This window comes from Aythya ferina, assembly GCF_964211825.1.
Source record: "Aythya ferina genome assembly, chromosome: 2".
NCBI classification, from domain to species: Eukaryota; Metazoa; Chordata; class Aves; order Anseriformes; family Anatidae; genus Aythya; species Aythya ferina.
In genome coordinates this window covers 114,664,717-114,680,388 of record NC_140297.1, presented here as the reverse complement: position 1 = coordinate 114,680,388, position 15,672 = coordinate 114,664,717, and the positions used below count along the sequence as shown (strand labels likewise).

The following is a 15,672-nucleotide window of genomic DNA, read 5'->3' as shown; positions in this document are numbered from 1 at the left end:
GCATCATCAGGGTGCACATCTCCCAAGTCTAAGTGCTCTAACTGACACTAACTGACTGACAAGACCTCAAAAGCATACTGAATTTTAACAAAGGGAAGGACTAAACACCCAAATGCCATAAGCCATAAAGGCGGAGTTCTTCGCAAGGCAAACCTGACTAGGAGTAACTTGTCTCAACCCAGAATTTACTTAGCGAGTTCAATCCATCTGATCACGTCTGGGGGAAGCTCTGTCCTCCCACGCATCCGCTTAGACGGGGGCTCCTCCGCCGGGCAGAGAGCCATCAGGGCGTGCTCCAGAAGCAGGATGCCCACTGGCTGCTGTAAGCTGGCAAGGCAGCTCGTGCTCACATTAGCTGAATCCAGTTCCAGTAGCTCTCTGTGCTCGTAGCTCATTTCCTGTGAGATGGAACGAAACAACAGGTGTCAACCTGGTATAAAACTACACTGACAGTTGCCTTCCCTAGGCCACCTATTTGGTATCCCTTTCTCACAGTGCAAGCTTTGGAAATAAGGAGTTAAATCTCCAGAAGATCTCAACTCTGAAAAAGAAAAAGAAAAAACACAACAAAAAATCCAGAATGCTCTTCTTTTTGTGCAGTTGCTCTTCGAACAGAGAACAATAGAGAATAACCCCTCTACTTCATCTGTCTCCAGGGACATCGAAGACTGAAGCTACCTCAAAACAAAGTTGTAAGTAACAAGAAATCGTGACTCTGTGCATATTGTTCAACCTGCTACACCTGAGTGACTTTCTGGACACTCTCTAAACAGAAACTGACTGGAAGTGGGAGAGAGGTAAATGAACACACTCACAGTCTGAAGCTTCCCTTCTTTTTTTTTTTTTGTTGGTGATGTGCTGCCTGCTACACAACAGCTGCATTTTCCTTAACCTACTGTGTAGCGTGTTCTTGCTATGAGCCAACGGCATGATTAACTATGAACTAAAGGCTTTCTATCCACATACTTACTCAGTTCTAGTAGAATATTCATATTCATATTCATAAAAATACTCATTAGGCTCATTTGTGTACATCTAGTCCTGCCTGATTTAGAGACAAAATTTAGAAGATCTTTATCCTATTTAACATCAGTTCAAATACAGAATAACCCTTTTTTCAAGAATAAATACTCTTGTTTACCTGAAATTTCTTTTTAATACTTAAATCATCCTAAGTACGATAAATATTTCTGAAAAGTAGCAGACTAGTTTATTAAAGCCTTTTTTTTTCTTCCACTTAAGAACCTGAAGGAGAGTTTACATACCTTTAACAAAAGGGAAAGAAAAAACTACTCCTTAAAAGGAGTAGACAATAGAACTTTCATTACAAGAAACAGCAATGTATTTTAGGACAAAAATTAATGCTTGATTCTTGCAATACAGTATACGCAAGAATACTAAGTGAAAAATCACTGTGTGGAAATTGTAGTACGAGACTGTGAGAGCAACTAAGCTACATTTCCTAGGCTATATTTTCTTACCAACGGCAAGCACCACAAAAATGGTGGCATATGAATCTGGCTTACAAAATTCATTACACATTTTGTAGAGTTGAGACATGCCAATTACATTCATATTCAATAGAAGAGAGAAAGAGAACAGCTTCTTGTAGCCTCCTGAGCTACAGAACAGGTGGATCCCAACAAGGGGTCTGCATACATTTTATCTACCATTCTGCCAGTATCAATTACATGTGCCCCAGACACTAATACCTTCCCCTGCTACCAACTTCTATGGATTACATCAGGGATGCTCAAATACACAAGCTGAGGCTTGCCTTTGTGCTGCTGTGCTTTCAACAGGGATGGCAAAGAGATGCCCTTACCACTTGTATAAAGTCTGCCTTTTTGACTGATTTTAAATAATCTGTTTTTTGAATCTCTATGTTACGTCTCTTCAGAAAAAAAAAATGTAGCCTAACACAGTGTTTTTAAAGAGGGTCTAATAGCACAGTTTAACACAAATAAGAATAATATCAAGACAGAGAACCAACAAATGAAATGTCACGAGGGAATATTAACAGATAGCTATTGTGAGATGCTGGCTCCAAAAATACCAAGGCAGCCCAAAAAAAATCCCCATAGCATTTGACCTTTTATGCAGCTGCACAGAAGAAAGTAAACAAGAAATTACATTTTTTCAGATGTGTAAATACAAGTACTAAGAAGCAAAGTTTGTCACTGGTTGAAAAGCTAGTCCAAACTAGATATTCCTCCTGTATTACGAATGACACCTACTGTCACAGGGTATTTAAACTTCCACAACAGGAGGAGGAAACTACTATCTGCCACTCAAAAAAAGTGTTTTGAAAGCTGCAAATCAAACATAACATTAAAATAAACACAGATGAGAAGAATCATTAAATATAGCGATGATGAGCGTAGTGATGAGGTTTTTTAATCTCTGAAAAAATCGGATAAAAGATGAAATTCACAGACTATTCCAGGTCAGCATATTCTCGTAGCATTAGAAGCACACAGAAGCAAAGCAGAAAGGCTTGTGCTTCCTTTTCAGTGGTAGAGCTGTGACACACGCACTCAGACTTTGGTAGAAACAAATCTTTCTATCATTACTGAAAATTACCAGACAACTACTTCAGTGGAATAATTTGAAAATGTTGCTGAAAAAATAAATAAGAGATGTTAACAACAAACAATCTGACAGCTACTGATATGCTCAAGACATTGAAGTATTCCTCAATAAGCATTCCCAGAAACAGGAAATATGAGCACCATGACACCCACATAACCTTTTCAATTGTTCACATGGCTTTCATTTAAAATCAAGTCTCCTCTTGTTTCTGCTGCAATTAAAAACATTAGAAGGTGACTCAAACCCTACAGATTAGAAATCATAGAAACCTTGAAAAAATCAGTTCACAGGCCTGAAGTTACTGTGTTCAACTTAACAAGAGCTGCTTGAAATAATCATTTTGTTAACAATTCTATTTTCACCTGTTAAAACTTCAGTAACTGTATTTAACCTTCCCTACCACTGGTTTTACCACACATTGAAACAAACATGTTATGCTTTGCTACTTTCATGACATAAGGTAAGCTTTACCTGGATGCATGCAATGAACGGTGGGAAGTAAGAGAGGCTCATACTCAGGAAGTGATTGAAGTCCTTCAGCAGCTTCTGGATGATGACTTTTTTCTCAGAAGGGGTTTTAGACTTTTCTACCTCTTGGAAAATTCCACCAAACAAACTGCTGAAAAGCTGCTTGGCAAATGTTGGATCTTTCTGTGAATTACAAGAAACGCAGTTATGGTCACTGAATTTTGCTGTGACCCAATAAACTAACAATAAAATTAAGAGCTATGAACCATCCTGTACCTTGTCCTTATGTGGACACAGTTAGGGAGTGGAATAATTGCATGCCCCACACCTATGCTGGGAATCATTTCAGAGTTACTGTACCATACATTCAAGCCCTACCTTAATTTTTCTACATAACGAAACTCCAAAACATTGTAGGCAATGTAGGTTTCAGGTCAGAGTGCTAGTGGAGAGGATAGAATTTACCATTTTCACATATTCACAATTCCTGCTATGGGAGCCAGACACCCAGTATCATCTTATGGACACCATTGCCAGTGAAGAGGGTTTCAGGAAAACAAACAAACCAACCAACCAGCAACCAAAACCAGAAGACATCAATGTGTGAAGAAAACCAGACCCAAACATTCAGGGAACTAACACAGAGACATGTACAGACAGATGGTGCCACATGAGATATAAAGGCATCTTTTCAACCCAGAAACACACTAGCAAATGTAACATAATCCTATGCATCCTAGTCTATAATGGGACTGGAGTTTGGTTTAACTCCTGATTTAATGCTGTTAAGATAATTCATGATTGTACTACTTCCTCCTTTTACATTGAGATACGGGACCATCAAAAAAAAAAAAATACATAGATAGTCAGGAACACTTTGACTTCCCAAACACTGCAGAATTGGATAGGTTCAACCTATGGTTTCTACCATTCATGGATATGAAAAGGAATACTAGATTAGTTTTACTGACTAGTCCAAGTTCAGCCCACTTACAGAGACTTTGCCTGTACACTCCACTCCATTTTTTTACAACTCCACTATAGCCATGTGAAAGAAAAAAATGGCCATTTTGTTATTATACAAGAGATGTCCTTTGCAATGTCTGTAAAAACCACCACCATTTGTTTCTCAAGCAAATAACCCAGAGGCAATGGACAACAGCTGCTGACTGAGGCCCTCAGTGTTCTGAGGTGCTCAACTTCTTGAGGCAAGGTACATCTTCTCTCATCGCTGGATGAGGCATAGGAGAAACACTGTACCTCAAAACGTGGTCTTTGAAAGCATATCATGGTGGTTGATTACAAAACAACAAATCAATTTTGAAAGCAGTTGCCTGACCGCATGTCATTTTCCCTACAAAAACAGAAAACTTCACAAATGCCATTTGAAAAGAAGACACACCTGAGCAAGGCCCTGTAGAGGAGCAATGAGGCTGCAGTATTCAATCTGGATGTCAGGAAGGTCTCCCACACGGTAACTTCTGTACAAAGTAACCTGGGCGTCATACTTCATCTTCAGCTCAGATTTAATCTCCTGAAACGTTAAAAAAAGAGTCATGTTAAACAGAAAGAGATGTATCTAGATAAGACATGTAATCACAGCAAATACATTTTCTCTAAAGCTGTAATATGGTTAAACCCCAAATGATCTTAACAGACAGTTACATAAAGGAGAGAATGTATACTTTAGCATAGTGGAAGAGGGAAACAGAAGAAAGCTTGAAGATTTTTTCTCAACTTTAAACACTTCTCATCTTGTCATTTAAGCCCATTTTTCTTCTACACAACTTCAAAGGAATTATTTTCAAAAGACATCCGAGAGAAATATCCTGGGAGAAGTTAGGCCTTGGCTAAAGGTATTTCCAAATACTTTCTTGCTCATGATCTACTTTTTCTTGTTGCCCCATCAGACATTTGTTACAGCTTCTTTCTCTTGCAGGGTGGGAAGAAAGGGGAGCTTTGGTCTAACAGTAAACAAGGTGGCAGAAATAGGTGTTTGTGGGGCTCTTCCAGATATAAGTCCAATTTATATAGATGTCTGCAGCAGCACAGAATTACAAGTGTGTCTTAAACTTAACTCTCAGTCCCATGTTATTTTGTTCTTGTTTAACTGTTATCATCTCTGGATGACAATATATTATTTTGGTCACACAAACCTTTGAAAAACTTCTACAGAGCTTCAAGTGTCTTTAAATTAATCATGAGTATGAAGCACAGCCATATAGTACTAAGTAATGTGTATAGTATCAAGTTTGTGGCTCTGATAAACACTCACTCACTACTGACTTTCCTTCAGGTCAAAAGTCCTCAGCAGTTCAGGTTAGCCTATCAGCTGTAACACATTTTTGAGTTCACTTTCAGAAAATGGATAATGTTTTCTAACTATTTACGCAGAGTATTCTCACTTCAAGCTTTCTAGTTTCCAGGATGACAACCGTAAAGAGCTTCTGGTGTGAACATTTCTCTTTGCTGCTGGTGATTCTATCATATAAGATCACTTTGTACACAAAGCAGAAGAATGGGAATGTTACCCAGTACTTCTCTCACTCACACCAAGTAACATCATTTAACTTGAAGCACAAAAATAGCATATTTCCAACTAAAACCTTTTAAAGCAGCAACTGGCATCTTACACCTACTCCTTCTTCACACACCTGCTTCTGGAGATGAAGTACAAGACTGCAGATGAGATTGGGACTTAAGGTTTTAAACTTATCTGGATTGACAAACCTGTTCTCTTTTCTGCTCAGCCACACCTTTTCTAGCATAAATCAGACTGACTTTCTCTCGGTCCTTCAAGAAACGTCTTCGCAATCTTAGAATTTCTGCTCGTTCTTCTATACCTGGGTATAAAGTAGAACATCATCTTACAGTTTTAGTTCTGGAGAACATACATTCATGCCCACAGCTTTTCTTTTCTCAAACTTCAGATGTAACGCAACAGTATCACATAATAACAGCAGGTGATAACAGCATATTTCTTTGTTCTTTAAATTTCTGTTACAGAACTGACAACGGAGCAACTCCTGCTCAGGTTAGTCATGGAGAAAATCCATTTTATACTGTTCTCTTCAGTCCATTTCCTTAGAAAAAAAAAGGAAGGAGCTAACAAAAGCATACCACTATAACTTGTGTTTGGCTGGTAGAAGACGAGGGGCTGATTGGGAGGTAGACCGACTTCTCTTTCAGTTGTTCTCTATGATCCATTCAAAACTGTCCTGAGATGCTTCTCATATTGAAAAGGCCAATTTCAGTAGTTCTCTGCCTAAGCTTCTACACTTACCCTTTCAGTCAAAATTTTAATAACAAGGATGGTAAAGACAAAATGAGCAGAAAATGGAGAGAAGGAGCCTAAGCTATTAATAGAGCAGTGCTAACTTTTTTTTTGGTTGTAAACTGGGTGGATAAAGGAACATTTTCAGATAAAAGCAGGTTATTCCACTGCTGGATTGTATCCTGTTGCAGAACATATCTACACACCTGAAGTGGGGAGGAAAAAATATTTACAAATTGTTCAGTTTCTTTAAAGAGCTGTGCAGTTAAATTTAAAACACAAGGGACAGAACTGACATTCACACTACCTCATCTGAGATGGCAGAAGGATAGACTACACTAGCTGGCTTCTTACCCAGTTAATTTTTTTGTCTGGCAATGTACAGTTTTTACAATTCTTAGAAGTCTTTTTTTTTTTTTTCTGGCAATATACACAAATATGTTGATGCTTATGCAAGTATCAACACACATTCCTGGAAACAAGATCTCACAAATTGAACCTCAATAAGAATGCCACAAAGATAACAGACCTTTAGTTTTGCTGTCCACCTCATCTTCAGGTAAAGCCAACCTTTTTTTTCCAAAATCTGGCCCCACTGGTTTAAAGGCTGCTTGTTTAAATTTTTCACTCCGTTTGCTAACTAACAGCATGGATGAAGACAAGGATTCCAAGGATGAAGGAACCGTATACTCTGCCAATGTGTCAATGCTGTTTCCAGTTAGCCAATTAAAAGAACTTCTACCACCTGTAAAAAAGTAATTGTAAAACAGTAATAATACAGATGAAAACATCTTTGAGGCAAAATTTTCCTTCCCCAAAAATGTAATTCCCAGTGTTTATAATCAGAACAGATTTCAAGCTGTTATGTAAGAAACACTTAAATTAAGCAGACTATAAAAAGTGTATCAGACAAATAAAAGTGTGCTATGTTTTCTCTCATAACAACAACAACAAAAAGCTCTTGAAAATAGAGTATTAAGTGCATTTACTTTTACATCAAAAATTCACATGCAGCAGGAATGAGGAGAATGGAATCGTTCTTATAGCAAGCAACATGATTTCAGAAGATACCAGTCTGGACTTACTGACGTTCTGTGTAGGAGTAAATTCGTATTGTCTTTGGGTAGCCCTCACTTGACCACCTACTGAGCCAGAAAAGGACAGGGATCTTTCTTGTGACAAATTCTTGTTAGTACTCTGTGAAACTTGAGTCTCTACAAACATAGGTGTGAGCATAGTACTTCTGTAACGCCAACTGGAATCAATTACAAAGTCCTGTAAACGCAAAAATATTTTAATAAGAATAATGAGAGTGAAGGCTTTTTTCTTTCCTTCCTTGAAACAGGATAACAGAAATGAAAGCATAGCATTTAAAACATCATCCTACATACAGAGGCAGGACATTAAAAACAAACAACACAAAAAACAAACAAGTAAAGCCAAGTAAAACTTTCCCAGAGCTCAGCAAAAAAGCTCACTAATTTAGACTGGTCAGCTGAGGACTGATTTATAGCTCTTGTACTAGTATTCTCGTTTTTTCACAATTTTTCTCCAGCTTAATTTGCTTTTCTCTACTATCCTCCCCACGACTTCCACCCCAACTATTCTCTTTAAAAGTATTTCAGCACTCTACACATTAGCTATACCTGTATATATAATTAAATCTTTCTTTTTTTGAGAAGAAAGCAAAATTATTCCCCCCACAAAATTACACTGATACCATGCATAACCCAGCTCTGTTGAAGATATTAGTTATGGATCTCGAAACACGTTTTCAATCAACTCCCTCACTACACCTTTCTTGTCAAAGTGGTAACTACCATCAGGATTGGAATTTGTCACATGGTTACGCTGAGGATAACACAATACTATTCACCTGAAATTTGCATTCAGATAGTGGATGCTCAAACATTTTTCTGGAATAATCTGGGCTCTTGCTGGTCATTTCAAGCAGAAAATTTGTGATTAGACTCAAGTACTGCGTTTCAATCTTGGTAGAATACAAAGAGCTTAACAGTGCCAGCATGCGATCAAGAATATTTGCAGGTAGCCTTGTCTCATCACTCCAAAAATTCCTAACAATTAATCTGTAACGATAAGGAATGAAGTTATTCTTTGCTATCAGCAAACAAAATGCAACACTATCAAAAAAAGATCAATTTAAAATAAATAACAATGTCTTCAGTTAAACCTTTCACATAGATGTGCCTTTTACATAGATTTCCACATTCATCTACCACGCTCTACTGCATTTAACTGGTGTTATAAAGGTTTACACTGAGAAAGATGTTCGTGTTAAGTTATTTTTTTGTGTCTGTGTATAGCGAGCACCTTATTCAAAAACTTCAGAATGTCAACACAGAATTAGGTCTAACATACTGAAAAAACATCTCCGTGGCTTAAAGCTCTCAGTTACACTTAGATTTGGTGTGACAGTATGGGATGAAATTTTATAAGTTAACTTACTGAAAGAAAAGGAAATGTTATCTGTTACTCTTTCATATTTCAAATACTTTAAAAACTGCTGTGGATCAAAGCTTATATTACAAACAAGGAAACAGCAATTCAAGGATTTGTTACTTCAGACAGCAATCACAGCACTGTTTACTCACTGCAGTTCAGCGTTCTCATCAATCAGTCCTTGAAGCAGGATTTCTTTTGCCAGTTTGAGTACTTCCTGAGAATCACCATCTGCTTGGCTTTCTGGATCACTGAGGATAGGAGAAAAACATTTCTTAATGAATTCTCTTATTAAAAAAATAGGAGGATAAGGATGGTTGGAGAGAAGAAAGAACCCACCCTTCTCAAAAGAAAATATCAACTTGGCATGACAACAAACATTTTTCATAACATGAGGTCTTTATTCTCCGAAATGGCTCACCTCCTCACTACTTAAAATAAAAATCAAAAATAAAAATCAGAAGGCTAAATGAGTTGCTAGGTTTTTACTATAAAGGCCTGGCAGAAATAATGCTGAATTTGCAAGGTTAAAACTGACAAAAAAACAGTGACACCTTTTCCCAAGTGACACTGAAGTAAAAAATCACCTGTACTTTTTCTTCACCGTAATTATCCATTTAAATAGTAAACAGTTATATTACTCAAAAACATACAACAGGACCCCACTACGTTAGATAATACAACAGCAACCTACTTGCAAAAAGTGTATGACTGTTTCCTAAGTCAAACAGAAATAAAGGCACTTTGGCATTATCCGGATCTGTTCAATCTTATGGTATAAAGATGTTCATTCTAAGGTGTACAACTCTTACAAGTTATAAACTCTGGCAACAGGAAAAAAAAGCAGAAGCATCAGAGCTAAGACCTCTTATGGCATCATGCTGTGGTGATGCAGTATCCTAGTTTTGGGCTAAAGTTAGCTCCACATCCTTGTCCCTTAGTTTAAATAATAAAATGTCACCAAAGGTATGAGGCTACCAGGGCAAGCCACAGGACCTATTTGTTCAAGAATGGGAAAATCCCATACCAAGGGACATAAGTTAGAAAATAATGTTAGGAGAAGTTTCACTCTGCTTGTGACAAACCACTGAAAGACAGCATCTGTAGTGAATACGCACCTGTAATTATCATAAATCCACATCAGAATGTCATACATGGACCGTCGACATAGTACAGAAGGGTGAGAAATAAACCCTGTTACTCCAGGAAGAAATTCTTTAAGTTCTGGTGGTTTTAGCTTTGACAGCATCTTGTATACTATATCCAAACAAACCCTTTGTCTCTCATCATCCCTAAAGATGAAGAAGAAAAAAAAGAATAGTTGCATTGTTTTCACTCTCCATTGTTACACATAGAACCACAGTATCAGCTTACTTTTTAACAATAGTATTTGCTTTCACATAAAGGGCTTTAAGCAAATACTTTTCAGTCCAACCTAGAAGTAAGAATACAACTAAATCAATACATATCGAAGATGAAATTCACATCCTAGTGAATAGGAGCTGGTATTTCATCTTAACACTTTGCAGGGGTTTTTATTTGTTTTTCACAGTGAGCTAACATCCAGATTCTGTTTGCTCAAATTAGGAGAGCAATGGCCAACACAGGAACATGCAGCCGGAGCATAAAATTTTTGTGGCCAACGCAGAACATATCATCAAATCTTAGACTATGTCTCCACATTTGTAACCATGTGGCTACTTACCTGTGATTCATGATCTGCATGAAGTCTTTACTCTTCAATTCCAAGTAGAGATCGGGTATTTCCTCCGCCCGGCACATTATTACTTCCAGGCAGTAGGTTTTCATCACACCATGGAGTTTCGGTATCAAAAAGAACACTGCATTCATAAACCTTAATGTGACCAGAAGCCCGTGAAAAAAAGCATGTTATTCTCTATTATTCCTCTAGATCTACAATGCACGTACCATGTATGTCATGACATACCTGTCAGCAAGAGGAGGAAAATTCTTGACTACTTTATTCAAGCATATTATAAACTTGTCCTGTTGGGTGTTCTGATGATGTTTTAATTGTTTTACGACACAATCATAAACTTGATCTTCAAGTATCTGAGAATTAGAAAGACAGTATGTCAAGCATAGCCACGAAACTCAATCGCCTTAATGACACAGACTATTGCTACTGTACTGTTTGTAATACATTTTGATAGGTAAAATTTGCCTGCCTCATCTTGACATTTATGGTGCTTCATGGCTGCTGAACACGATTGCCTAGTTTAACAATATGTTTCTGAGCTTCCGTTGATTGGTTTGGAACCAACGCCTTAATTTTGAAATACAAGTTGCTTAGTATGCTTACATAAATAGTAACTATTCTGTATGGCAGATTTCCAGCTACTGTATGTAAAAAAGACATTTTTAGTGAAGACATTTAGTGAATGCATCAGCAACCTTCACTAAACATCAAAGAATAAGCTTTGTGTAGTATAAAATATTTATTTACTAATTTATTCAAAGTACTGCTTTTAATGGAAATTGGAAAACTAAGGAAGAAAAGGCTGCAGTAATTCCATATACAAAGGATGTTATAAAAACTGTATAAAATAAAAATAAAAGTAATTAAATGGGGCGAGATGTAAGAATGTCCCACAACATCAGGCTAATAGTAGACCTAGTCAATATCTTGGTATTTTTGTAGCAGCAGATGCAGAATGATATTTAGGGGTAGCAAAGCAGCTGGGCTGCATTGTCCTTCTTTTTATCTCATAGACCGAAACATGCATCCATCATTAGGTTAGGGAACTTAGACTGTACATTGTTGTCTACTGTTTTCAGAACCTGTCCATGGAATTTTTTTGTGTATAAATTTGCCTAATTTGCCCTCGAACCTATTAATGCTACTTACCTCCAGAACCTGCTGGGGTAACTAATTGTAAAGAGATACTTCTACTATCTGCCTTAAACTGATTTCTATGAACAAGCACTATCCCCTGGTTCTAGCACTGCAAGATTTAGTGAATAGCAGTTTTGCATTCACTTCATCCACTGTTTAGAAAATAGATTCATTATCCACATCTACCACAACAAGTGCTAAAAAAAAATGAAGACAATAGCTTTGAATTTTACATCAGTACTAGCAAGTTATTAAACACCTTCAGATACAGCTACTCAAAAGGTAGCCCCAAGCCTCCCAACTTCAAATTTCCCCCCCTTTTTGTTTTTATAAAAACAAACGACAACAAAAAAAAGCAACCACCACAGAACCCCACAAAACTTTAAAGTATACCACGCCAGCATTGCTGGTTGGCAGAAGCTGAACAAAGCCCATTTGCTAGCTTCAAAAGAGTGGGGCAGAAACTCTGCACTTAAGTCTGTTCTAAACCTTTCTTCTTTTTAATAGTTTAAACCCTTAACTTAATCTGTTGGACAAAGACTGTTGAGTTTTAAAAACATTTATTTCTTGAGCTGAATTGAGTAGTCATATAAAAGATATGCACAGAATTAAGACAGGAATGGTCACACATCTAAAACAGTTACTCACATTTTCTCTCTCAGCAATGTATTGAAGAGCAAGTCCCAACACTTCTGCTGCAGCTGCATAAACTTCTTTATACCTTAATAAGCCCATGTTACTGGTCAAAGCCTGGAAATACCTAACACAAAAGGTAGATCTGCTGTAAGCCACCACTCCAGCATTCATTTTTACACTGAAACAAGAACTCACCTGAGCTGCCTAGGGGCACAGTGATTGCTTTTAGAAGAGCTCAGTACAGCAAAATACAGATTCCCACCTACAGTGTTTCAAATCCCTGCTTTGGGAGTTTCTGACTCTGTTAACTCCCATGAAACTGCAATCCAGGGGCCCACTGTAAGAAAGCCTACATCCTCCACAATATTTTCCAAAATAAATTAGCTCTGCAGTTTGCAAAAAGCATTACATGGTGACAGACTGTAGCTGAGGGACAATAGGACAAAACTTTCCAATGAATGAACAATACAACTCCAGTACTTTATGCTGATGAGATAGAGCTACTCTCTTTGTCTTTATGTTTTATTAATTTAATTTCTCCAGAAAGTTGATTTTTCTCACCTGCCACGATCTATTTCACACTTTGGGTCAAAGGGAGCTAAATTGTTGGCAAGAACAATTCCCAGCAACTGAATTCCCACTGAGTTGTCCTTTGTATCAGGATCTCCAGTAGAAAACTTTTCAAATATTAAACTGTTGGATAAAAACATAAGTAATGATATACATGATAAAGCCAAAAAATATACACACCACAAATCATTCACTTTGTGCATGTGTATGTAGACACATACAACCCCACCAAAACAAGCATGTGTACATATATAGAAAGCATGTGTACATATATATATGCATCTACATTCCACCAAAAGTAGAAAACATTAAGAAAAAAATAATTCACTTCAATGAATAAGACTTTACAAATTAAAATTCCAAACAAGAGTTTGTTCAGAAGCACAGCAGATCACAAAACTCTTCCTAAGAATACATTGGTATTCAATGACAATACATAATATTTCAAACAAAAAAAACAACTCTTTGCAAAGATTACTCTTGCTTCTGTTGTTGCTGTTGTAATTCTCTACATGTTCTCTCCGTCTTTCTCTGTCTCTTCTCTGTTTAACAAATTAAGTTTCAACCTTTGGAGAGTTAAGTACTGAAGTTTTACTGTCAATTCCAGGGACGAAAAGTTTACTATAGCAGCTGCATTTACCTTGTCATCACCTTTGATAATATTCATTTATAGTCTTGAAATATTGGCAAAAGAAAGTTCTGAATTACTTACTTATAAGGTATGGAGAGACAGTTTTTCCAACACTCTATAACTGTCTTTATGATTTCCAGATTGTGTCTGAACACAGCTCTTTTTGGGTGAAAAGCATTCTTCATCAAGAATTCAAGCAATCTGTTAGCTAAAATCTCATCCTTAACATTTCCCTATAGGGAACAAAAATAAACATAGCGACTCCATCATTAACATAAACATTTTGCTTTTTGATAGTAAGTAAATAAGCTATTTTTGAAGTTAATATCCAAAAGAAACAGTGGACTGATGTAGAAAATTATTACAAGTACATAAAAAGTACATAAAAACTAGTCTCACTCGTTCCTTAATAAATAGTTATTGAAATTGAAATAATAAAAATTAATTTCACATTTTCTTACTTTGGGAGTGGTAACACTTGTCCAGGAAAGAACAGTAACTGTTATTTCCACTACCATGTAATGAATCCCTTCACCTCCATTATTCCCAGAAACAACAAGCTGCAGCAACGGACCAAGCCACTGCTTTGCATAAGGTCGGAAAACCTATGGAAAATGGAAGAATCAGGGATCAAATACAGATTATCCAACTATTCAAAATCCTGAATTCAATAAATTATTAAATACTGTTCAACAACTCAGTAATTATTTAATAATTAATTATTAGTGAGACTAATGTGATCTTTTTAGCTCTTCGTTTAACCTTGTCTGAAGCACTAACCACAAAAAAATTAAAATAACTTTCAAATTTAAGGTATCCATAACCATATTCTTCACTTCTGTTTAGAATCCTTCATACATATATCTTTACATCAACTTATAAGTATTTCCACAGGGCCCTCATAATACATCCCTATAAGAGCTTTTAATGCAAAAATCTGCCCCTATGGAATTTGAAAGAATATGTCATTCATCTAACCTTCCAAATCTCCGATTCAGACAGCTTTACTAAGAAAGCAGCATTAAGTGGGTGTTAAAGCTTCCCGAACTAATTACGAAACTTAGCCTTTTGTATTTTGGACTTGGAGTTTTTCAAACAAAAATTATACTTTAAACTCAATGTCTGAAAAAGGACAGAAGTTAGAAAATAGTTCTTCACAAAGACACATAACATTATCTCACATCTGTCTGCAACCAGATCATCATTTAGATCTAAGGGCTTCCAGAAGACTCATCTGTGGCCATTAAAAAACATTTTTTTGTTGTTCTTGCAAAGATGGCAAACAATCAGCCATATCTCTTGCCCAGCATCAATGAATCAATTAGTTATATTTACAGAAGACACATATTGTGGACACACTCTACTGCTAGAAATAGATTTTGGATGAAAAAGTAATTCTATTACACTCAAAATATTGGCACTATCTGGAATTGAGGCAATGAATGTGTTCCCTTTTATCATGACTAGTAATAGTTCAAACTACTACATTTGAACCTCCCAAAAGTCTCAGTTGATGAAATATTTTGCCACACAAGAGCTACATGGTTGATGTTCTAATAAAAACTATAATATTAAAAGAAAAAAAAAAAAGACAAAAAAAATTACTCACATCCTCAGTATTAACAATAAGTTTTGCTATGAAGAGGCGAATATTTAGTGGTACTGATGGGTTTCCTAATTTACCATGCAGAAATTTCATCCAAAGAGGAAGGTCTACTGGAACCGTCCCCTGAAATTTAAAGGGGATGAGGAAAATATCAATACAATTCTGGAATTAAACAGATTTACCAAGCCAACAACAAAAAACAGCACAAGCCACACAGGTCTCATTGTAATGTATCCATGAAAAATAAGAAATGAACTAATTAAATCACGACTTCCCCCTTGTGTGTGTGTGTGTTACAATTAGTGAAGCTATATCATCTTTTTGGCTAATACTGGCCTCCTCCACTTTAGGTGTGATCTGGTTCCTCTGCATATGTTTAATCAGAGTGGTCATAGATGCCATACATTCATGTTGGTTGAGTTCATCCATTTCCAGTTCCATCTCATCCTTTAAAACCATATATTCTGAGGTCTCCTGAAAAAAAAAAAAAAAAAAGAAAGTTTTAATGAAGACTGTTATTGTTACTACAAGACCGTATTTTTAAAAAAAAATATGATAAAGCCATGAGTCATTCTGAT

General features: G+C 36.5%; 1 protein-coding gene across 1 annotated transcript in view; it reads right to left on the bottom strand.

Moving 5' to 3' along the window:
• Positions 1-15,672, bottom strand: part of PRKDC (protein kinase, DNA-activated, catalytic subunit) — an 85,098-nt gene that overhangs the window by 24,737 nt on the left and 44,689 nt on the right. The window contains exons 47-63 of the mRNA XM_084511315.1: positions 15,431-15,568; positions 15,098-15,217; positions 13,950-14,093; positions 13,570-13,721; positions 12,849-12,980; positions 12,300-12,411; positions 10,743-10,867; positions 10,500-10,649; positions 9,913-10,086; positions 8,947-9,045; positions 8,211-8,421; positions 7,420-7,609; positions 6,864-7,079; positions 5,791-5,903; positions 4,463-4,594; positions 3,064-3,243; positions 190-398 (exon numbers count right to left, since the gene is read on the bottom strand). Coding sequence (XP_084367441.1) covers positions 190-398; positions 3,064-3,243; positions 4,463-4,594; positions 5,791-5,903; positions 6,864-7,079; positions 7,420-7,609; positions 8,211-8,421; positions 8,947-9,045; positions 9,913-10,086; positions 10,500-10,649; positions 10,743-10,867; positions 12,300-12,411; positions 12,849-12,980; positions 13,570-13,721; positions 13,950-14,093; positions 15,098-15,217; positions 15,431-15,568 — 2,597 coding nt within the window. The remainder of the gene's footprint in view (positions 1-189; positions 399-3,063; positions 3,244-4,462; positions 4,595-5,790; positions 5,904-6,863; positions 7,080-7,419; positions 7,610-8,210; positions 8,422-8,946; positions 9,046-9,912; positions 10,087-10,499; positions 10,650-10,742; positions 10,868-12,299; positions 12,412-12,848; positions 12,981-13,569; positions 13,722-13,949; positions 14,094-15,097; positions 15,218-15,430; positions 15,569-15,672) is intronic.